Source organism: Papilio machaon, chromosome 6, assembly GCF_912999745.1.
Source record: "Papilio machaon chromosome 6, ilPapMach1.1, whole genome shotgun sequence".
NCBI lineage: Eukaryota > Metazoa > Arthropoda > Insecta > Lepidoptera > Papilionidae > Papilio > Papilio machaon.
This window is the reverse complement of record NC_059991.1, coordinates 4,997,863-5,020,208: the sequence shown is the minus strand read 5'-3', so window position 1 is coordinate 5,020,208 and position 22,346 is coordinate 4,997,863. Positions and strand designations below refer to the sequence as shown.

Sequence of the window (22,346 nt, the reverse complement as noted above, 5' to 3'; positions counted from 1 at the left end):
TGAATAGGATTTAGGTTGGATCAAAAGAATCGAAGCCATTTCGTTCTGTCTCTTTAAACGGTTTGAGACGATTTTTGTGTTATCTATTATAGTTTAGTCTGTTAGTGGTGTAATTTATTAAATGTTACAAAAATTGTGAGAGTGGATGGATTTTCGTATCGTCGCCATAGTTGGGATGTCCGCGCGATCCACGAAGTCATTGCTGCTGTTCTTGTACGTACAGTTCAGGGTGTACGAAATATCTGTCAATGAAATGGTTAATCGTCAAAATTTATAAACCTAATTGTGTTTTAGGTTTAAGTGTTCCAAAATACACGTAATCAATAATTTATAGTCATTAAAACACTTTCTGTTAGTTATGATTTCAGGCTAACATTTTGTAAACAAATCATACCACTCAAGAAATATTGAAGTTACATGTATAGTTATAACTGTTGTTTTCTAAAACTACGTTAACGGGATCTTAAAAAATAAACGTCAATTATAAATCTCGTAATAATTAGTTACCTTTCGAAATGATACAATAAAATGACAAATAAATTTCAGGCTAAGCATTTGCAATGGCTCAATATTATCAAATAGTTGGGCAAGGACCTTCATTGACACTTGAAGATTTACAAAGATATTGTCCTAATATATGTTTGGATGGAATCATAGTTAACCAAGAAGACCAACAGTTTGGCCAACAACAGGTAAGTTATGAATAAATCACTAGTAAAAAGGAGACAGTAACATAAACTCTCCTTATATCTAAAAATACTATCAAGAAATATCTAGTGCAGTTCCATTTTAATAATAGTAATATGTATATAAATCAATGGTGTGCCTATTTTATTCCATTATTAGGTCTTTAAAAATATTTCAGTAGTTAATTTGGACTGTAATTTGACATGAAATTATTTATCTTGTAAGGTTGTAGTGCAACAAGCAGATACATCTAGTGATATAATTGTGAGCGAAGGTGTCCAACCTCAACTAGTTGTTGGAGATGGGTTGCCTTATCAACAACAATATATCATACGTCATGAACCTCAGCAACCTACCAGAACAGAATTCCAACCCCAACAACAACAAAACCAGCAGCAACAACAACAGCAACAGCAACAACAGGCCTTGCATAGACATCAGGTGAGTATACTTAGAAATAAAAATAATATTTATAACACAATTTTGAAGAGTTTACTGAGTTATATATGTGGTCTGAACTGCACCAATTTTAAACATCTATCTACTATACAAACATATAACATTGCTTGAATATTGAAAAGAAATATGAAGGAAAACATATTGCATATCAATTGAAATTAAATAAAAAATATATAAGTTACCTTATGTTATTCTTTATCTACCCTTCTGATATTTATTAAATTTATTACATTTATTATATTCACAATTATAAATCAGGAATGATTTTATATTCAAAAATTCAATTAAAAAGAGTGATAAATATACTCTTTATGAAGCTGTTAAATATTTCCAAAACTTACACTTTGATCATTTGTATAGTTAAAAATTATCAATGTAAACCTAAACATAATAAACAAAGAAACTTCCTGTTAAATGCAACTAAAAACATTTTATTTAATTGTTAATATATTTTGACTATGGAAAAATTAATATAATTTAAGTTACAGGTGATTAGGCACTAGTCATATTTGTAAAAAATATATTGAGATCTCTCTCATATTACTTGTAAAACTTGAAATAACAATCAATTTTTATAAAAGTGTAATAGCATTGGAAATTAAAGGTATAGAGGGGTGTACCCTTTGTCACATCACATACAGATTAAGCTTTTATTTTAACTTTTGTTTTATTTATAACATGCTTTTCTAACTGATGACACAAAGGTTTATACATTTTTTACCAAGCAAATTAACATTTTAATAAAAAATATGATATTTTATGACATATAAATAAAAATTAGTAATGAATTACAATTTAAAAATGACTAGTAATAATTACTATGAATTACTTGTGGCATAATTAAGTTAATGAAATTGATGAAAAACTTTAACAAAAATCATAAATATGTCTTTCATGAAGGTGATTTAATTATGAAAGCAAAAACATTACAAACCTTTGATATGAGTTTAAAAATCTAGCATTTCATATTTAGTTAATCGTCAATTATTTGCCTAATTTATTTGTATGAGTACATTTGTTGTTTTACCATTTTACATTTGCAATACTTTACTTCTGACTTTACAACACTACGGGATATTTAAATTAAAAAAGTATTTGGCGCTTAAAAAGGTATTTATTTATAGGTATACTACACCTCTGATTTGCCTGTGGATGCTCAGGTTGTGTTGCAACAGGCCCAACAGATCATTGATGCATCTCTGATGCAACAGTCATCACCTCAACATCCGCAACATGTATGTCCATTGACTATATGTTTAGTACATAGGTCAAATGTCATGCACTGTATCAATATTTTGCAGCTTCTAATTTATTAATCAATTTTCTTTCATTCTCAATAATTTGCTTAGCATGAACCTTTTACATTTATGTTACTAACTGAGGTTTTGAGGTGAAGTAGTTTCAAACAATAAGGTAGTTTGCTATCAAATCTTATCTTGGAGATACTTGATCCAAATATTTTGACAAAGAAATTCAAAAGACGAAATCAAGCAGTTTTACGGGGCATGTAATAATTGAAAGTGTAACTGTGTAAGTGTAACTTTTCCAAAATAAATAAAATAATAAAAAAGATATTTTAATTAAATTTAGGACGTATGTACTTTAAATAAACTTCAAATAAAATTCTTGCACTTATATTTATGTGTAAAATTAAATATGAAACAGTTACCTTTTTACTTTTAGATCTAACTCTAATTCAAAATAACGAAATAGAAGTTAGTGGACACTTTTATGCAAATAATAATATCAATATTAATGTAGTATTCTCATCAAATACGAAATGACTACCTAATAGGTTTATGATAAATATGACAGTTATTTTTTGTTTTCTTTCTATTATACAAAGTTTAATGAAAACATAATTAATAGAAATCTTCAAATTATTATTTTTTAAATTTAATTATTACAATTTTTGTTTAAAATTTTCATGCTTATTCTATGTTAATGATTGCTTAGCTTAGTCATTAGATGTTACTAAAAGGTATAATTTATAGTTTAGAAAAAAAATATAAAAGAAAAACAGTTTTCAAATTATATGTTACATTAGGAATCTTCCATGTCAAAAATTACGTTATTAGGATAAAATTAATAATTATTCATTAAAATTTTTAGTTTAAAATGTTTTTCACAGCAATGATTATATAATTAGTAATGTTAATATTAATGTAACATAAAAATGTAATAGTTTTATTATTAAAAATATGATGGTAGATGGAATAAGTAATTTATAACATTATCACATCTAACTAAAATTATCTATTGTGGCCATAAATATCAACAGGTCAAAAAATATCTTCTGAATTATTTAGATAGTTTATATGTATTTATTAGGTAGCATGTTTATAATATTTGAAGTAGAAAGTAATGAAAATATATTGCATATAACACAAACCATATTATTGCTGGAACAACTATACACTATTTACAATAAGGTAAGCATCTATTAGTGTATGTATTATTTGTTATTTCAGTTGTTATCATTTCAGCAGCTTGTCAGTCCTGGCCACGTATTGTCGCAGCCCACTGTGATACATCCAGCACAGCAGCCGCCGCCTCAGCCCCCACCCCAAGCGGCCACGCAACAACTAGGACCACCACAAAACGTTTGTATTTATAACCTAATTGAAAACGGCCATCACTCATGTATAATTAATTATCCGGTGAGGGAAACAACTAGTTTCCGACCCCTTGGGGGTCCTTCAGAGCGAGTGCTTATTTGTAATTGTTAGCTATTCTTAATTAGTTTATAATAACGTCACAAAATTTTAAACAATTAAATTTCTCTATAACCTATTAATACTGTGGTATAACCTATTAATACTGTGGTATAACCTATATAATAACATTTGTATTGGCTCTTTGTTTCAGCAACAGCAAGCCACACAGCTGACTAGAGCCTCTCCACAACTAATCCAACATCTTCAACAGCAACACCAACAACAAATCCACTTACAACTCCAACAACAACAGCAGCAACAACTGCAACACCAATTGCAGCAACAACAGCAGCAACAACAGCAGCAGCAGCAACAACACCTTCAACCCCAACAAATACAACACCAACAAGTTGTCATGCATGCAGCATACATCAATCAACAGGTATGTTATAATGATTCTTTAGAAATGAAAAAGATAAATGAAGTAAAATAAAATGAACAAAATTTCCTGTATTTTCTTACTAATATTATAAATGCGAATGCTTAGATGGATGGATGGATGTTTGTATGAAGGTATCTTCGGAAAGGCTCAATGAAACTAGATGAAATTTGGCAAAGAACAAAAGCTGGAAGAACACATTGATTACTTATTAAGTTATTTTCTTTAATTCCGCGCGGACAGAGTCGCGGTCGTCGGCTATTGAATTTAAAAATGCGAATGTTTTGATGGATGTTTGTTTGAAGATATCTTTAGAGTTCCTCAACGGATCCTGATGAAATTTGAATTAGACATATAGTCCGGGAGCCAGGTACATTTTCGGTCAATTATTTCTTCTCGAGCGAAACTTCGTACAATGGATAAGGGACTTATACTATGAATACTCGCGAGTGAAATTTTTTTTTCTCCATGCGTGGGAGGCTGCCACTGCCCACCCCACCCACGGAGTCGCAACTGACGGTCGCGAGTATTCATAGTATAAGTCCCTTATGCATTTTACGAATTTTCGATTGGGAGGGACTTGGTCATGAAAATCTGTCACTGGCTCCCGGACTAATAAAGAATAGTGTGGATGAACACATAGGCTACTAATTAAGTTTTTTATTTAATTCTGCGTGGACGGAGTCGCGGGTTACAGCTAGTAATTTTGTTAAACCTTAGGGTACACCAACACGGCAGCCAGCGCCTCGTCTACTGAATCAAGCGCTCAACAATACTCCCGGTCTGACCCTTGTCCGCACGCCGGTGAGGACGGTGCGGCCGCGGCGGCCACCGGCTCGGCCCGCGCTGGCGAGCCCCGCCGGTACGCAGGTCGCTAGACATCTCAACCCACAGTTACAGCAGGTAAATATTAACTTAGGTATCTAGGTAAGATAAAAAGTGAAGAAGGGAATGTATGACCAAAATTGCTGTGTACAACTAAGGTTGGAAACTCTATCATCACACAATGTTACATTTAACCTTCAAGCTTCTATTGTTTATTAAAAACGGACGTTGGCGAAATCTCTGAAATTCATCATGTTTTTAACTTTGATGTGCAGAAGTAGATCATCATCATCTCATATTTTGAACTTTTTACATGAATTGTCTATTGATTGAAATACATTCAATAATTTGAACTAATACAGGGGTGGTATGTATATTGGGTTCCATTGTTTAGGCACAAAACAGTCCGGCGGGTGTGGGTCGCGGTGTGTCGGCGGCGAGCCCGGCGGGGGGGCGCGGCGGGCGCGCTGCACGACCCCCCGCCTCCCCGCGCGTCATGCCCCCGCTCGCACAGCACCGCCCGCCGCGCCCTCGCACTCCCCTCTCACAGGTACACACATACACTATACCGTTTAAATATTTTTGCTACAATACATATCACTAAATTTTATAAATTCAATATTAGTAGTTATTAAATATTTTTCACTAATTCATAATTAATTCATAATTAATTTAAAAAACAATTGTAAAAATCGCGGGGTATTATTAGAATATTATCACTAGAAAAATATAAAAAAAACGTCAGGTCCTATCTGAGATAAATAAGCATATATAATTTTATTATTTTCATTACAGACTCCACATCAGTTAGCACAACACATCATAGGCCAGCAAGTTCATCAGCAACAAATACAGCAACAGATAAATCAGTTAAAACTAACTCCTCAACAAGTAAGTTCATGCCAAAAACGTTTTCATTGTTTTATCACAAAATTATTACATCCATTTATGAAATCTTGTCAGATATTAATCATAAGAATGTGTTACAGCAACAAATTATCCTCAATCAACAAAACGCCGGCATCTCGCAAGCGACGCGTATAATCACACCACAAGGCACTATAGTGACGCAGGGACTGCAAACACAAATGTCACAACAGAATGTCGTACAAAACCAGAGCAATGGGCCGCTACCTCAACAGAGTACTATGAATGGCCCAACGCAAAGGGCTTCACCTCATCCACAAATACAACAGCAAGTTAAAAAAGTCGCAGTACAGCCCAACAATGCCAATGAAATGGACGACCTTGAAGAAAGTATTACAGCTGCTATAGTTCAGAAACATCCTATTAATGAGAATATCAGCTCACCCCAGCAATTCCACACTCCGCCGCCTCAAAATAGACAGAACCACACGAGTACATCCGTGCCTCAACATCAATTAACATTCAGTCCACAACATTTCCTCAACAGTCAACCCCAACAACAAACATTTGAACAAACCCAGTTACAACATTCGACAACTCTCAGTCATTTGTTGATGGACACGGATAACGCGGAGGAGGAGAGACAAGTGCTCACATTTGCAAACGGTCAGCGTATAACACTTGCGGAGTACAAGAGATTGCACCAGCCGGCTCGCTCACAGCAGCAACTTATTCCTCAGCAACAAAGGTATGTTATTTTCTTATTCCTTTAGTTAAAATTAAACTGACAAGGAAACCATATCAGTACATTCTGATAATCTCAACAATTAATATGAGTTACGAAAGTTGAAACTGTGCAACTGGCAACTCAAGAGATGTTAAATGATAAATATGTCTATATTGCCAGTATGCGTTATATTCCCAGACGGAAAAAGAAAAGTATATGATAAACATGAGTTTCTATTGCCGTTAAAAATCTGTCTAATGGATATTTAAATGAACTTATTATTTGTATGCACAGTGAAACTGGACGTCAGACGTTGGTGCGAAGCAAGGAACAGCCACGACCGGTGCAACGAGTACTGCCCATGCAGAACCAACAGCAGCCAATGCACTCCGGTAATATTTATCACTAATATTTGCCAATGTTGAATAAAAAACAAAACCAAATTTATTCTCTTTATTATTATATTTATTAGCTTTTACCCGCGACTCCGTCTAATAAAAAAAATGCACACAAGATAAAAAAAAGTTCCTATGTCCGTCTCCTAGTTCTAAGCTACCTCCCCATCAATTTTCAGCTAAATCAGTTCGACCGATCTTGAGTTATAAATAGTGTAACTAACACGACTTTCTTTTGTATATATAAGATAGATATATTTACTATACTTAAAATGTAATTTTCACAGATACCAGCGAGTCAGTGAGTAGTGGGCCGTCGGAACAAGCAGCGGAACCGCAATCAGCGAAAATGTTGATATTCCTTCAGAATGGTGAACAGAGATTGATCACATTCACTTTACCCAAAGAAAGCTGTACACTACAAGAAGTACTTGAACAGGTATTTCTGTGTATTATATAATTTCAAATACATTAACTATCTATAAACAGTTTCATTACTACAAGTCTTTCTACACTTCCACAAGTAAATTATGACTACATTATTCTGATTTATGTTTTTTTTTTTTTTCAGGTCAATGTACCATTTTCAGAGGACACTCACATACAATGCATGCAAAACACAAGTAGCGAAATTGATTACTTCGTCTCCGTGGGCGCCACAACTAGGATAGAAGAAATGTTGGAAAATCATCCTGTAAGTGTGTTTTGTTTACGTTTTCACTATCAAAAAACTTGTACGAAAATAAATTGATATCTCTGCGTTTTGAAACAAAGTGTGAGGGATGGCAATATGTTATTGTACAAGTTTTCAGCAGTGGAATCTTACACTTTTAAAACATGTTATTATCTGATGAATGTATGATTTATGTTATTTATGTTACAGATGCTCGTTGGTGACATGAGTAGTAGAACTTCCCCGAGTGCTTTACCCCAACCTCAAAACAGTGCAATGTCAACACCTGAAAAGAGCCAATGTCCTGATAATGGTAAATTGTTTCTTTTTTTAATAAAATACCTTCTACCCGCGACTCCGTCCGCGCGGAATAAAAAATAGATAACGGGGTAAAAATTATCCTATGTCCTATTCCTGGTTCTAAGCTACCTGCCCACCAATTTTCAGTCAAATCGATTCAGCCGTTCTTGAGTTATAAATAGTGTAACTAACACGACTTTCTTTTATATATATAGATAAGTAAAATTAAAAGTTAAAACGTGAAATAACTGTGTGATAATTCTTAAAAGTAGTTTTGAATGGTGTAAAAAAATACAAAAAAGTACTATTGGCTACAAAACGAATAAAATTAGTTTACGATGTTATAAAGTTTGACTTTATCTGGAATAGTGGGATACTATTACGAGCTTGAGTATTTAAAGTCATATTATTGGCCAAATGATAAAACTTCTCTCCATGTTAATTCTATTGAGATAGGAGTAAATCAATGTACATTGTACCATTTTTTTTTTCTTTAATATATTTTTTTTTGTATTTAGTAAGCAGTAATAGTCCCGAATCTCCGGAGCGTCGATCGCCCCCGCCGCGATATGTGGACGGTATGTTGGCGGTATGCAAGTCTTGTGGCTATACCGGATTCGATTTCAGTCGCTGCCAAAGGTTAGTATTTTATTATGACTTATATACAAACAGATCTGTGTTATTTAAATTAGCTATTTTGTGATTAAGAAATATGATAGATATAACATTTATAATTTGTTATTACATTAATTGTTAGAGTTCTTACATCATTTTTGTATTTTTTTTGTTAACATATAGATTGGTTTAGATCAGGGAGCCCCAAACTATGTTGGACAAGTGACCCCCTTTTCCAAAATAAACCGTTACCACAGACCTCCATAGCCAAATTACCTACTTTTAAGATCAATTATTATTATTATTAGTTCTGACTTAGATCAATAGAAGACAGAGTGAGAATTAACAATGCTTTAAGTTCGATATCGACCTCTTTGGGAACCCCTGGTTTAGATTAACTTGGTATTTTATTGCAGGTGTAAAAGAGTTTTCACAGAAGAGCCTAAGAGTGTGCCAACTAAGAAATTAGAACAAAAGAAAAAGGAACCAGAAAAGAGTCTTTTGGACAAACAAAAGTAAGTATTTATATAAAACACTTTCAGATCTTTTCCGATAATTTTTTTTCTTATTATAGTGTGAATATTGTGCCTTTTACTATTTTAGTAAATTAGAAAACACTATTTTTGGTTACACCATTAATGAAAAAAAAAACATATTTATATAACTTTATTTTTTGTTGCAGCTCTTGCAGTAGTGATGGTATTAAACTAAATTTATTGAAGACTACAGTGAAGGCACTAAATAACAAAACTGTAAGTAAAATTTATCACGATTTTTAATAATTGGGTGAAAAAATCTGCAAATAATTCAAGTTTGAACATACTAATAATAGTACAATATTGTTGTAAGTAAAATCATCAAAAACATTATTCTATACTGACTAATGAAATAACTTTTTAACAAAGGCAATTCACGACGCCATTTTGAATAACAAGTTAAAATGTTTATTAAAGCAGGAAAAGAAGCCGACGAGAGTTAGGAAACCAAAAGCGAAACCTGATCCTGAACCAGTAATACTGACATTAAGCTCTGACGAAGAGGATTCCAATAGTTCGATGCTGAGTAGTCAGGTAATATAAAATAATATTAAAATTAAAGCTGTCTGACATTACAGCTGAACATATGCTCTGCAATATCAGCCCAATAAAACAATAACAGTCTTTAATAACGAAATGTTTTGTTTAATAGAAATTAAACATATAAACATTTTGCTTATTATTTAAGATTTCTTATAACATTCGTAATTTTGTATCTGAAGTAAATGGATTATCTGTTGTTCTATTGAATGTTGCCATTTTAGATAAAAGCACCATGGCAAAATGATTTATGAAATAAGTCCAGTAGTTGTTACATACATAAATACATATGTGTTCTCTTTATCTTACTTCTTACTTATATTTTAAATGCGAAAGTTTAGATGGATGGATAGATGTATGGATGGATGGATGTTTATTTGAAGGTATCTCCAGAACATCTCAACGGAATCTGGTTGAAATTTGGAATGGATATAGAACATAGACTGGAAGAACACATAGGCTACTAATTTTTTTTTTTAATTGCGCGCGGGCGGAGTCGCGCGCGACAGCAAGTAATAGATAAAAATCAAATTAACCCAAGTTAATAAAATTTTTCAATCTATGTTTTGTTTCTTGATTTCTTTTTGCAAGTCTGAATATGATTTTATATGTATTCTATAACATTTTAATATATACTTTTAGCATGAAATTTCCATAAATGTCAAGGAACCTACTTTGAGTGAAATTGAAGGAACCTCTGAAAATTCCTTTGGCATGGATCACATGGATGGTAAGTACTTTCCTTTGTATTAACTTTTATTTAAGCAAATATATTTAAGAGAAGGGAAATGGAGAAATAATAAATTCTACGCCTTTAAATAACGTAATCTGGTTATAAGCTAAGCTACCTCAAAGGCATCTACAACTGTCACCAATATATAGAACCAAAATACTAATACGAAAATATGAAAGTCACACACCTTGAACTATGTTCGTACTTGGTACTTTCATATTTTCGTTTTTTCAATATGGTCAAGCCCATAGACGTATAACCTATAGATACCTATACTTTATCCGGAGAATAAAAGTAGGGTTTTTATTAGGAAAAATTTCCTCAAAATTATATTTCGATAATCGACCTTTGATTAGACGTTAAACTTGTATGAAGTGCTCCATCTATAATTTTATTTTATTATTATTATTAACGTGAAAGTTTAGATGAATGGATGGATGTTTGTCATTACGTATCTCCAGGACGGCTAAACGAATTTCGTGAAAAAATTGGCATAAATGTAGAACATATTCTGGAAGAACAAAAGACATAACATTAGAAAAAGGAAATATTTACAATGGTCGTTGCAATGCTGACCGGGTAGGGTCCTCCCTTAGCTTTGTATGCTGGGTGTTCCTCTCTGGGCCACTCAGCACTGATCTTCGGCGAAAACCCGTAGGATTTTCCGCTCGCTAGTTGCAGCGGTGGACATCCAAACATTCATATATAAAGGTAAAAAAAAAAAATATTACAAAAGATAAAAATATATATAAAAGAATAATATCAAGAACTATGGGATAACAAGATGTTAACGTTAAGGAGTAAAAACTACAGCTTTTCTTTGTTCCTGTATTATTAGTTCGAATCCTCACCACCGCTATCAACCGCAACTATCAGCGCCAAAATGGCGAAAATCATATAGACACTAAATACCACGGCTTATAGCCTATTCATTTAATAACGGTTACTGGTTCAAGGTCAATTTGTGAGGCAAATGAGACACAAAACGTATACGTACTAAGTGGCAAAATGTATTTAGCTGTCGCTTAATGTCGAATAAATTACTAAAAGTATCATTCGCTTGCACTATAAGATGGCGGCGATTTGCGTCACTACTTTTCTATGTTGTCGATCTATAAAAAAAATACAAGAACGTTACCAATTGCACTGCATTTATCACCGGCATCTATACTTATCCTGCAAAGACTTTAACGACCTGTAAATTTTCAATATTCATATTTTATTGATAGTTGCTATTAATAACCTATCAGCGAATCTAGTGGACCGAGTATTTTACATCGTAATATATTTCGTATATTTTTAATTACTCCAGTTTAACTAAATAAATAAAAATACTCCAGAAGTATTTTTGCTGATCCTTGTTTTGTTTAAAAAAATAAAAATTGTAATCACTTTTTATATTGGTATAAATTATGTTATCTGTCCAGTAACCAGTTATCGTTAACAGTTCTCCCAAGCGTTACAACAGTTATTTTTTAGTATCTGTATTCTGCGACACAATTCGGTTGCTTTTGCTGTCAAAATCGCAACGCGTTCATGAAGATTTTGTTACGAAAATGTTTAAAGAAAAAAGTTATTTAGGTATTAAAAAAGGTATTTGTTATTTTCTAAATACATTGAACTCTTAATTCATCGCTTGTTACACGTAGCATATTGAATGCATGGTTAGCAACTTGTAATTGTTCGAACCCATAATAAACTTTAATCAATAACATCGAGAATATTTATCGTCATGTTCCGAACATTCTTTATTCCTATACCTTACTTACAAGTAAAAGAATAGTGAATAGCTGTATGATTACCACAATTTGCCTCACAGTGCACAACATCGACACATTTATCAGCTCTGCCCATGTTGATGTGTTCGTGCCCGTGTTTTTTTCCATCTCCTCTTAAACATAACGAGTATATACGATTATAAATTAAAAAAGTCTATTAAAAGAATAACCCCTGTATCATGAGAAAACCTGTATTGTATTTTGTGTTAGTTAGTAGTAGGGAAATAATGTGCGATGTAAATCTTAAATTTCCGTTAATTAAAAAAGAAATGTAAAACATGTTTACTGACTTTTAGTGTTCTAGACTTTGGCTATAATATAAGTGCTTCAAAATGTTCAAGATTTCCAAAAAAAATATATAATATATAGCTTCTCTATATAATTATAATTTTTATAACATATCTATTCTATTTGTTTTAGATGGAAGTAGAGAAGAGATTAACCCAAGCTCTTCTCAAGGAATTGTTACATCTCTTAACTGTCGTACTATTAGAATTGGTTCTTATAGATATACACCAAAGGAAAAGGTTTGTCAGTTTTAATTTTATTTATTATTTTATTACCACAAAACATTAATATCATAAAAATTATGATAACCTCATACCATTAATGCTTACCATTCTTCAAAAAAATGTTGAATACTTAATTGAAGCAAAAATAATTTTCAAATTGATATTTTATTTCAGGTATACATATCATCTAAAGGTATTAAAATTGTTGCACCATCCTTAAAAAATGAATCGAGAGAGGTAGCATTGCAAATACAGCTGAAGGAAATTGTTAGAATATTAGTTCATTTTGGAAAGGGACTGCCTGTTATTTTTTTGTATACTATGAGTAAATGTGGAGCTTATGTAAGAAAAGCTTTGGATATGATAGATGATACCGGTGAGTACTTTGATTGTTAAAAAGCTTGTGTAGATGAAGATTAAAAAATTTCAACTTTTAGGATTATAATAACTGGCATATTCTTTTTATATTTAAAAATGATAATGTAATTATCAAACATGCTCGCAGAAAAAGAAACGATGGGGTAGTAGGTAGTTTAAAAATCATTTACCTGTACAGACAGTGTACACTGTAAAATATTTTGCTTTGAGAATTTCTACACTCTGTATGAATTAAAATTGCATCTTGTATTGAATGTTAAATTACTAATATTGTTTATATAGCCTTATATATTTAAAACTAATTTTATAAGTTTGTAAAAGCTAAGTCTCTTATGGTTTTGTTTTCAGGACCATACTACAATCCAATGTCTGTAGTAGATCCTTATAAAAGGATAACTTTGTTACCTGAGTGTATATCAGACGATGCAAAAAATGCCTTAAAAGCGTTATTTGGTAAACTAATGGATGAACTAAATGCCCGTGAAGCTAATGATATTTTAGTAAGGACTTGTCCCAGAGATAGTAACAATGTTGCAAAAATTACAACTAGATCAATGAGTACCTCAAACTCTGGACCTAAAAGGTAAGATTTGTTTTTCTCAGTTGACTTGTGCCATTGCATTTAGATCACATTCACAATGATTATTTAGAACTGGTTTTCTTATTTGATGTATTATGTTAACATTTCCACATTGAACTCAATAAGAAAACATTTAGATTATTAAAAATAATAGTTAAAAGTGTGACTATAAACAGACATCATTGAGTTGGTACTGATGGCTCCAAGCTGTAGGCATTGGACTGGAACTTTACTTCAACTGCGAACTGCTGTACAGGATTGGCATACATCTATTTAATATGATAAGTGCATATTACTAAACCTAAACCATTGAAGCTGTCAATATTGACTTTAAAGCAAGACATCAATGTATAACTTATTAAATGGTGAGCACATATTGAAATGTTTTATCTGTTTCCAGTGCAAACCCCACAGAAATAAGACAGATCTTAATTTATCCACCTGGTAAGGGTGGTATACCTATAAATACAGAAGACTACATGTGCCTGGCGCAGGATCAATTTTTAAATGATGTTATCATAGATTTTTATTTAAAACATTTAGTACACGATATTTTAACACATGTACAGAGAGAAAAGACTCATATTTTTAGCACATTCTTTTATAAAAGGCTAACAACCAAACCTAGTAAAGTAAACAAAATATCAAATCCACATGAATGGGATAACAGTCTATCTCCGGCACAAAAGCGACATGCCAGAGTTAAAACATGGACTAAAAATGTGAATATATTTGAAAAAGACTTTATTGTAGTTCCTATTAATGAAAACTGCCATTGGTTTGTGGCTATTATTTGCTTTCCCAGCTTAGAAGGTTGTAGAAGTATGATTGACAATAGAACGCTTAATCCTCAGCAAATTAAAAAACGAGGTAAGTTGATCATATTTTTTGTTACATATAAAAATGCAATTGTTGTTATTAATATATAATGATTATATTATACAATTGTTTATTTATTTTCTATTCATAAAGTATTGAAGACATGATAAAAATGCCATTACAGATAAGATTAGAAATAATACAATGTTCCACTTTAGAACATTTTATTTTATATAATATTAATGAAGGTTTTTTAATAATATAATTGATTATATTGCAGAAAGACGGCCTTCTATTCAGATTGGTAATACAACAATCACACCATTAACAAAACAAGAACAGCAGCTCACTTTGAATTGTGATTCTGATAATCTGAGTGAACGTGATGAGGCTGAGGCTGATGTAAGTATTTATTCAAAGATAGAACTGAGTTATGGCAAGTTAAAATTTGAAAAAGCAGAACTTAATTGTAAGACTGGTTAATTTCGATTGCCAAAAATATTTTAATATTAAACCGTCTTGGAAATTACATTATTCACTAACGAAAACAAGTACTAAAGTATGTTAATGTAATAATACTGTAACCAATATTTTCAGGAAAGTGATTTAGATATGCAATGTGATTCAGATGATGATGAAACAGACAAAGCAGAAAAAAGAGTAGAACAAACCCCAATTGGCAAAAATGAACCTATAAAGCAGTGAGTTACAATATGATTACAGCAAATCTAATATTACTTTGTCACACATATTCTGAATTTTAATATTTTTTTACAGACCCTGTATATTAATATTTGATTCATTAGCTGGTGCCTCAAGGTCAAGAGTTGTGGCGACGTTACGTGACTACCTCACTTGTGAATATCAAGCAAAAGTATGTTGTCATACATTTTACTATTTTAAAATAAACCTTTTTAGACTCCTTTAACATAAAATGTACTTTTTCAGATTTGTAAAAATAAAGTTTTCAACAAAGACAATATAAAAGGAAGCTGTCCGAAAATACCTCAACAAAATAATTTTACAGACTGTGGCCTGTATTTGTTGCAATATGTAGAACATTTTTTTAAGGTAAGTTTATCTGTTAGTATATAAAAACTACTGCTACATCCTGCAAAACTTTTGCAATTTGCATACATTGCAGGATTGAAGTTAGAAATTTTACTGCAACTTTTCTGTAAAATGTTATTATTGTGATAAATTTCTTAAAAACATTACATTTCTTCTTCTTTATTTTTTTAATTTTTTGAAAATTATAAATGATGTTTTTTTCTTTTGTCACTGAATGATAAATCAATTTAATGATAGGCGGAAGAGACTGGCTCCTGAAACACAGGGCTTTGCCCTAGTTCAGGAACCAAGGCTTCCACATAATTGTGTATATGAGTGTTACAATAAAGCAGTTATTTATTTATTTCTTAAAAAGAAGTAATTCCCTGATTCATTTACAAATTTTGTTTTTATTTTCAATCCACTGTTCTAACTATATATGTTTGAATTTCACTTCCAGGAGCCAATATTGGATTATACTTTACCTATAAAACAGCTGACTAACTGGTTTGATGAAATTGTAGTGACGCGGAAGCGAGAAGAAATCTCAATTTTATTAAAAGCATTAATGCACAGATACAATCCGGACTCACATTTAACTTTACCTGACATCACATTCCCCACATTAAATGGTAATGCTGTTCGCTTTTGTAAATGTATTGTACAATAAATTTGCTGTATGCCATAATTATTTATTTGATTGATGCTCAATAATGAACTAATGGAGATTTTCTGATATTGACAATGTTCATGAGTCTCAAAAAATGATGACAGTGTTATTCAAATAATATTTTAATAAAACAACTATTAAACTTACAATTTTGTTGAAGGTAAATTAATTGAAAATGAAGAACAGCAAGATGAATCATCAGATGGAGACAAAGGAAATTCAAGTAAAAACTCAAAATCTGACAAAGATTGTGAACCACCGACATTGACGTTGGTGAAACACCCTACTGGTGATATAGTGGTTAAACGCAATTTCACAGACGCCTCGGATACCATACATTTAAGAAAAACTATTAGGTTATCCAGTGACACCGAAAACAAGACAATGGTTCCAATCAAGAAGAATGATACTGAAAATAAAATTTTTATTCCTCTCAAATTGCACACAAGTGATGTGGTTAAAGACTTTCAAAATACGTTATTGGTAACTAAAAATAAAACACTCGGTGATAAAAAATATGGTGTACATAATCAGAATGTATCAAATGTGAACTGCATACGACAGAACCCTAGTGACAGTGATGGTAGCATGTTTCTCAAGGCAAGACGGATTAACAAACTCGAAGATGTGAATGAATCTAGCAAAAAGTTCAAAAGAAATGAGTGTTGAGAATGTGGCCTGTCCATTTAAACTTTATTTTAAATTATTAATAATTTAATAAAATGTATAGATGTTTGAGGGAGTTGTAAATATTAGTTAATGTTATTTTACGACATGTATTTAATACTGTACTGTATCTGTTTTATAATGATAATGTAAAGGTTAAAGTTAAAATTGTGTATTATATTAGCTTCCATTAAAATAACGATAGTAAGTTAAATTAGCTATGTGATTTTTCTTTTGTTTGTATTTTTTATCTTATAAGCTCTTAGACAAGAAAATAAACTAAAATGAAATCTCTTAATAATGTTTATTAAAGACATCCTAATCATTTAATCAATTAGTATCTATGTTAATTTTAATAGTTGAAAGAATGTCATGGCTGTGTCTACATTTATGTAATGACATGTCTTAATTATTGATGTTAATGTCATTACCTTTACAACAAAAATATAGTTGCTTTAGGTGTCATTTATATTTGATGTATTTGTGGACAATTTATAATCAGTATTAAATTTTGGGAAAATAGTTTTATTAAATAATTCATGCTACTTATTTTCGTTTGAAAGTTTGGTATCTAACTAGTAATTTTCAAGGTTCTTTGTCACCTTTAAGTAATGATTACAATCATTGATTCAATTATGAATATCAGTTGCAACTAAGGATAGTGAATTTAAGCATCAGGCTACACTGCCAAAGTAGTTTTAAAAACATCAATATCTAATTCTCTTCAGAGTGAGATGAGAACTGATTTTTATCAATATTTCGGCTTCGACCAATTCTTTCACTAATATTGTTCTAGAATAATTTCCTTAAACAAACGCGAGACCGTCAGATGCACATGTCTAACCGGCTGTTGCAATTTTTTTATTTTACTAGAGCGTGACCACACTGACCAATATTTTTGAGTTTAAATATATTTGTTATATTTTAGATCAGTCTTAACATGTTTATTTAAATGGACACTCTACACTAGAGCATACTTAATATGTTAGAATAAAACTTACGAAATTCCACTGGGTACATATTTTTTTTTTGGGGTTAAAGAAATAATTCCTTGTCGAAATCGTCCACGAAATTTAAGAGATGACAAAAATTATCAAGTGCTCAAAAAACTACTGGTCGTCGTTTTTTTGTAGACCACGGACTAGGATATTGATCAAACATTGCTATAGTCCGGTCGCGGAGCAGGAAGAATTTCGTACAATGACCTCTTTATCTACTGACAGAGGTTCCAAACGTTTTTGTATTAAGTGCGGTTTACATGAATTATTTGAAAGTGAAAGAAAATTTACCAACTTATAAAATATAGTTATTACTATATAAATCATTTATTTAGATTTAATAATACAAGTAAAAATAAAAATCTAGACAAGTATCTAATAATAAAAAATCAAAAAACAGAATCTGATTCCTCTGTTTCGGAGTAACTGTTACTTTGCTCTATTGTTCAATTTCGAGAAGTGAAGAATTCATTTTCATAATATTTTAAAACCAAAAATTAATTATCGGAAAGCCGGCAATAAAATAGATGAATGCCTGCACTTCCGTCTTTCAAATATTCGTTTCGATTGTTCATTTCGAACTAACCAATAATTAACCTTTTCGGTAATCCTTCTAACGGAGCCCATAAAATTTTTATTATGCAAACAAACAAACTAAAGGTTTAGAATCCCTGAGGACGGCGGCCTTTGTTTCTGTGCGAGCGAGACTCATTGTATTTACGCGGGAGCGACAGAGACAGGTAATGCGAGTTCAATGTACGAAATTCTTCCTGCTCCGCGACCGGACTATATTCATATTTAATTCGTTTTGAAAATATTTAGGCACAAACCATAATTTAATAAGCAATCAGGTTGCAAATATACTTAATCTTTGATACTTATAATGACATTGACAGGTTGATTAACAGGAAGTCAGGGTCGTTTTCGGTTTTGGCGTCAACGAAACGGTTAATTTGCTTTTGTCAACTAGTCGAAAAACTAGTTTAGTTTGTCAACTAATTTATCATACATTCAATAAACAAAGACAAGAGGTAAAAAGGCGCCAAATGCAGTACCTACGTAAATTTGCGTTGAATTCAACTAATTAAATTAAACACGGCTAACGGTTGAGACGTTGAAGGGTAATCAACCAACAGTTGATTCAACTAATGCGTTGAATCGACGCCCATCCCTAAGTGTGTGTGTTGTTTTGATATTTTTTTGAGAGTTAGAGGTTATTAAAAAAATTGGTTTATAAACATAAAATGTATAATCCAAAACGTTCTTAAATCATTCATGCCCCTACTAATTGGTAACTGAGTTCAATGGCAGACGAAGAAAGACTTCAGCGAATTAAAGGTAACAAAACTTTCTACGTTTTTTTAAGGAAATAAAAAATCAATATCTTTCTTTTTATAGCCGGGGCATTCCTAGCATCTGTAGCCGGGATTTCTGCCCTTGTTGGTTTTAGTGCTACTTTATCAGCTGCAAAAAAGTCGGATCCAAAATACTTTAACAAAGGTAATATTTGGTTAACATTTAAAGTCTAAAACTAGCACCAGATAAATCGTTATATTATGTCAAATAATGTTTATATGGGTAAGATAGGATTTCTTACAGACACTTTAATCACCATGGTATATATCGTGGTATAATTGGAATATTGAAACATAGACTTCATTGTTTACTAATGTTAATGGTGGTACTAAAATTTTTTTTTACTATTCTACTGAGATGTTGGAAGTGAATGCTTTAATATTATCTGAAACAACTTTATAGGCTTACATAGCAGTGTGGAATTAGCAGATGCTGGAGCAATTTTAGCATTGCGTGCCCTGGGTTGGGGTACATTCTATGCTGTAGCTGGTACCTCATGCTTGTGTTATGGCATATGGAAGCTTTCAGGAGCTAAAGATGTAAGTTTTTGTTTTTTCTTTATAAAATACTATGATCTTCTGTATTGTAATATTGTTTTGTTTCAGCTTAAAGATTTTAGAATGAAAGTAGGTAACATGCTCCCAGTTCTACCTAAGAATAACCCCCCACAATCAAGGACGGAGTTTAGCGGCCTAAATGATCTACTCACATACTTAGCTGAAGATTACGGAAAGAAACCAGTGAAAGATAATTAGATATGTATATTTATTTTGTTAGAAAATAAACATTATTGACATAAATCTTGTTTTATTATGAACTCTTCTTTGTATGAGGGACCTATATTGCAACTGTTTTTGCATGAATATACAGCTAATATGCCCCAATCAATGCTGTTAAAGTCAATACCAACATTAATAAAATTCAAAAGTTGAGGCATTACCTGAAGCAAAAAACAATAAATGACTTAATTAACTTACTCTAAAATCATCATTTAGTGGTATGAAACTAGAGTTTTCAAAGATTGTATTATACGGAAGCTAAACAAACCTGAAATTCAAATTGCCGTTCCCCATTACAATAATGGCAATTAGGAATGTGAGTTAAGGCACCTTCTGTGTTACCAGTGATCCACAAAGGGGTTCCACCTCTGTCATATCTTAGCACTTGTTCAGGATGTCTAGAAATCCTTTTGCTGAATTTATTAAATACTTTGTCCTCTGGCATATTTCTAGTATATTGTTCCAATTCACTTTCACTTATGTTGCTTAAAGTGCCAGCCCTCTTTTCATTCATCATCTTTCTCAATTTCTCCATCTCTTGATTTTCATCCACAACATTGTCATCCTCCTTGAAAAATTGAGTATGTTTTACACAAAATTTTTAAGCAGTATTAAAACAAAGTTCCCAAAATTCATTATTGCTTTTGATCAATAGCTAATTTATAGATATTAATTTTGTAAGCAATTTTGTCATATGTTTCTATTTACCTCATCTTCTGCATCTACAACAAGCTCCCATTCTTTGAATAAAATAGATTTTCCTGCTTCTGTAACAGTAAAGTTGGGTAGTGGAACATTGTCACATGTCTGTAAGATTTAAATAAATTGATTACTTAACTGGTAAACAAATTCATCCATACTCTGCTCAGAATTGCAACAAAAAATAGTACCTGTAGCTTTAGACAATTTTCCTTATGACCCTTTTGCCAATCTAATATTTGATGTTTTCGACTGCAGTAGTATGACTTCTTGCATTTTGAACAGTGTGAAGGTCCTCTTACTCCACAAACATTACATAGCTTTGGCCATTCTTCCATTGAAAAAATCTGTCAAAACAAGGTTGTATTATAGGAAAAGTTTCGTGTTATTTACGTTAGTACAATAAAGCTTATTTTGTAAATACCTCATGCTCGTCTTCCTTGTAAGGTTCAAATGAATAGAAATCATTTTTACGCGGCAACTGACAGCGTAAGACTACGAAATTATCAGTACAATTTGGTCGACAACACGAACCATTACGACAAACAAATATAAAAATCGTTCGGTGAAAACAATCATCTTTTTCTTCATAGGGAGCATATACCTTAAACATAACATTATTTAAAAATATTGACGTTACTTTATAAATATATAGATTTAATGGAAAACGTACTTGGCAAAGAAAAATTAAAGGATCATTACACTTTTTACAGGTTAGATCGGCTGGTGCACATAAATTCTTGAGATCTAACCATGCCGGTTTTCCACCTACTTTACTGGGAAAAAACCTTGGATGCAAAAGCCAGCCGGGTTTCTCTTCTAAAACACCTATATCTATAGTATTTTCTGTCATGATGTAAGTGAAAGATTGAAGTACCTTAAAAATCTTATGGAAATGGAAATGCAATGGACAGAAATTGAAATTGATTGAATTGATTTGGTTGGTGATGGTGACAGTTCAAGTGACATTGATTGACGTTCCATTTTCTTTATTGTGTTACTATTTTTTTTTTCGCCCATGGCGCAGGCTGTAGTCTTTCGACCATACCGCCTAGTCTTTCGTAGAATTGTTTTACTAATTAATATAATACAAAACATCTGAGAAAAACGGCCACAACTGTGGCTACAATGGATTTCTTAAGATTCATTGAAAATACAAAACATATATATAAAAAACATTTATTTATCTTTACTGGGAATGTCTGTTTTTGATTATTTATTTTCAGAGATAATAAAAAAAGCCTACTCCGATGAGAAAAGTTTTCACTGGCTTAGTCTTGTCTTGTGATATCTATGGTATATTTGATTGGGTTGTCAATAGGGATGGCGATTCTTTCCAAAAAAGATCGATTTTTAAATCGATTCGAATCGTAACCTGATAAATCGATTCATAAAAAAATCGAGGTCTAAAAAATCGATTTTTTTTCAAATTTGTATTTATAATGTAAATATAAATCCATTTTATGAAAAACAAGAATGGTACCATAATAAATAATCTCTGGGATCTCTTATCAGTAAAATCAGGAATTTTTTAGTTCAGGGAATTCGATAATTACAATTATTTTTATTACCATATCAAAATATCAGATCACATATAAAAGAAGATAT

At 31.8% G+C, this 22,346-nt stretch overlaps 4 protein-coding genes across 5 annotated transcripts; 3 read left to right on the top strand and 1 right to left on the bottom strand.

The window, feature by feature from the left end:
- Positions 1-76: 76 nt before the first annotated feature.
- On the top strand, positions 77-5,563 carry LOC123721090 (transcription factor SPT20 homolog; the record flags this gene model as incomplete). Its single annotated transcript, XM_045678412.1, has 8 exons — positions 77-213; positions 547-692; positions 913-1,128; positions 2,271-2,381; positions 3,633-3,749; positions 4,015-4,245; positions 4,963-5,145; positions 5,462-5,563. Coding segments are annotated over exons 2-8 (1,092 nt in total), but the record flags the coding sequence as incomplete, so codon positions are not given.
- On the top strand, positions 5,560-17,000 carry LOC106715044. 2 transcript variants are annotated; one of them, XM_014508239.2, is made up of 22 exons: positions 5,560-5,617; positions 5,863-5,958; positions 6,057-6,682; positions 6,956-7,053; positions 7,344-7,495; positions 7,628-7,750; positions 7,940-8,042; positions 8,548-8,668; positions 9,061-9,159; positions 9,327-9,396; positions 9,601-9,714; positions 10,363-10,450; positions 12,652-12,758; positions 12,918-13,119; positions 13,470-13,704; positions 14,102-14,571; positions 14,801-14,922; positions 15,118-15,221; positions 15,298-15,394; positions 15,469-15,591; positions 16,031-16,202; positions 16,401-17,000. In XM_014508239.2, exons 1-22 carry the CDS (start codon positions 5,564-5,566, stop codon positions 16,907-16,909), a joined length of 3,885 nt encoding a protein of 1,294 aa, XP_014363725.2. In that variant the 5' UTR covers positions 5,560-5,563; the 3' UTR covers positions 16,910-17,000. The 2 variants fall into 2 exon arrangements, with proteins under 2 accessions (XP_014363725.2, XP_014363724.2); XM_014508238.2 differs by having other exon boundaries at positions 9,598-9,714.
- A 2,003-nt stretch (positions 17,001-19,003) lies between these two features.
- LOC106714839 (transmembrane protein 242) lies at positions 19,004-20,015 on the top strand. Its single transcript, XM_014507955.2, has 4 exons — positions 19,004-19,242; positions 19,303-19,404; positions 19,663-19,799; positions 19,866-20,015. The coding sequence occupies exons 1-4, from the start codon at positions 19,209-19,211 to the stop codon at positions 20,013-20,015; spliced, it is 423 nt and encodes a 140-aa protein (XP_014363441.1). The 5' UTR covers positions 19,004-19,208.
- A 44-nt stretch (positions 20,016-20,059) lies between these two features.
- Positions 20,060-21,683, bottom strand: LOC106714838 (programmed cell death protein 2; the record flags this gene model as incomplete). The annotated part of the gene is made up of 6 exons (XM_014507954.2): positions 21,412-21,683; positions 21,163-21,342; positions 20,930-21,085; positions 20,748-20,846; positions 20,308-20,607; positions 20,060-20,200 (listed from the first exon to the last, which is right to left on the bottom strand). Coding segments are annotated over exons 1-6 (1,056 nt in total), but the record flags the coding sequence as incomplete, so codon positions are not given.
- Between the last annotated feature and the right edge of the window lie 663 nt (positions 21,684-22,346).

Excerpts from the sequence above, each read along its gene's own strand:
- LOC106714839 (XM_014507955.2), top strand. The coding sequence starts at position 19,209 with ATGGCAGACGAAGAAAGACTTCAGCGAATTAAAG. Across the intron at positions 19,405-19,662 it reads TCCAAAATACTTTAACAAAG|GCTTACATAGCAGTGTGGAA; the intron begins GTAATATTTGGT and ends ACAACTTTATAG. Across the intron at positions 19,800-19,865 it reads AGCTTTCAGGAGCTAAAGAT|CTTAAAGATTTTAGAATGAA; the intron begins GTAAGTTTTTGT and ends GTTTTGTTTCAG.
- LOC106715044 (XM_014508238.2), top strand. The coding sequence starts at position 5,564 with ATGCCCCCGCTCGCACAGCACCGCCCGCCGCGCCCTCGCACTCCCCTC. Across the intron at positions 7,751-7,939 it reads AAATGTTGGAAAATCATCCT|ATGCTCGTTGGTGACATGAG; the intron begins GTAAGTGTGTTT and ends TTTATGTTACAG. Across the intron at positions 8,669-9,060 it reads GATTTCAGTCGCTGCCAAAG|GTGTAAAAGAGTTTTCACAG; the intron begins GTTAGTATTTTA and ends ATTTTATTGCAG.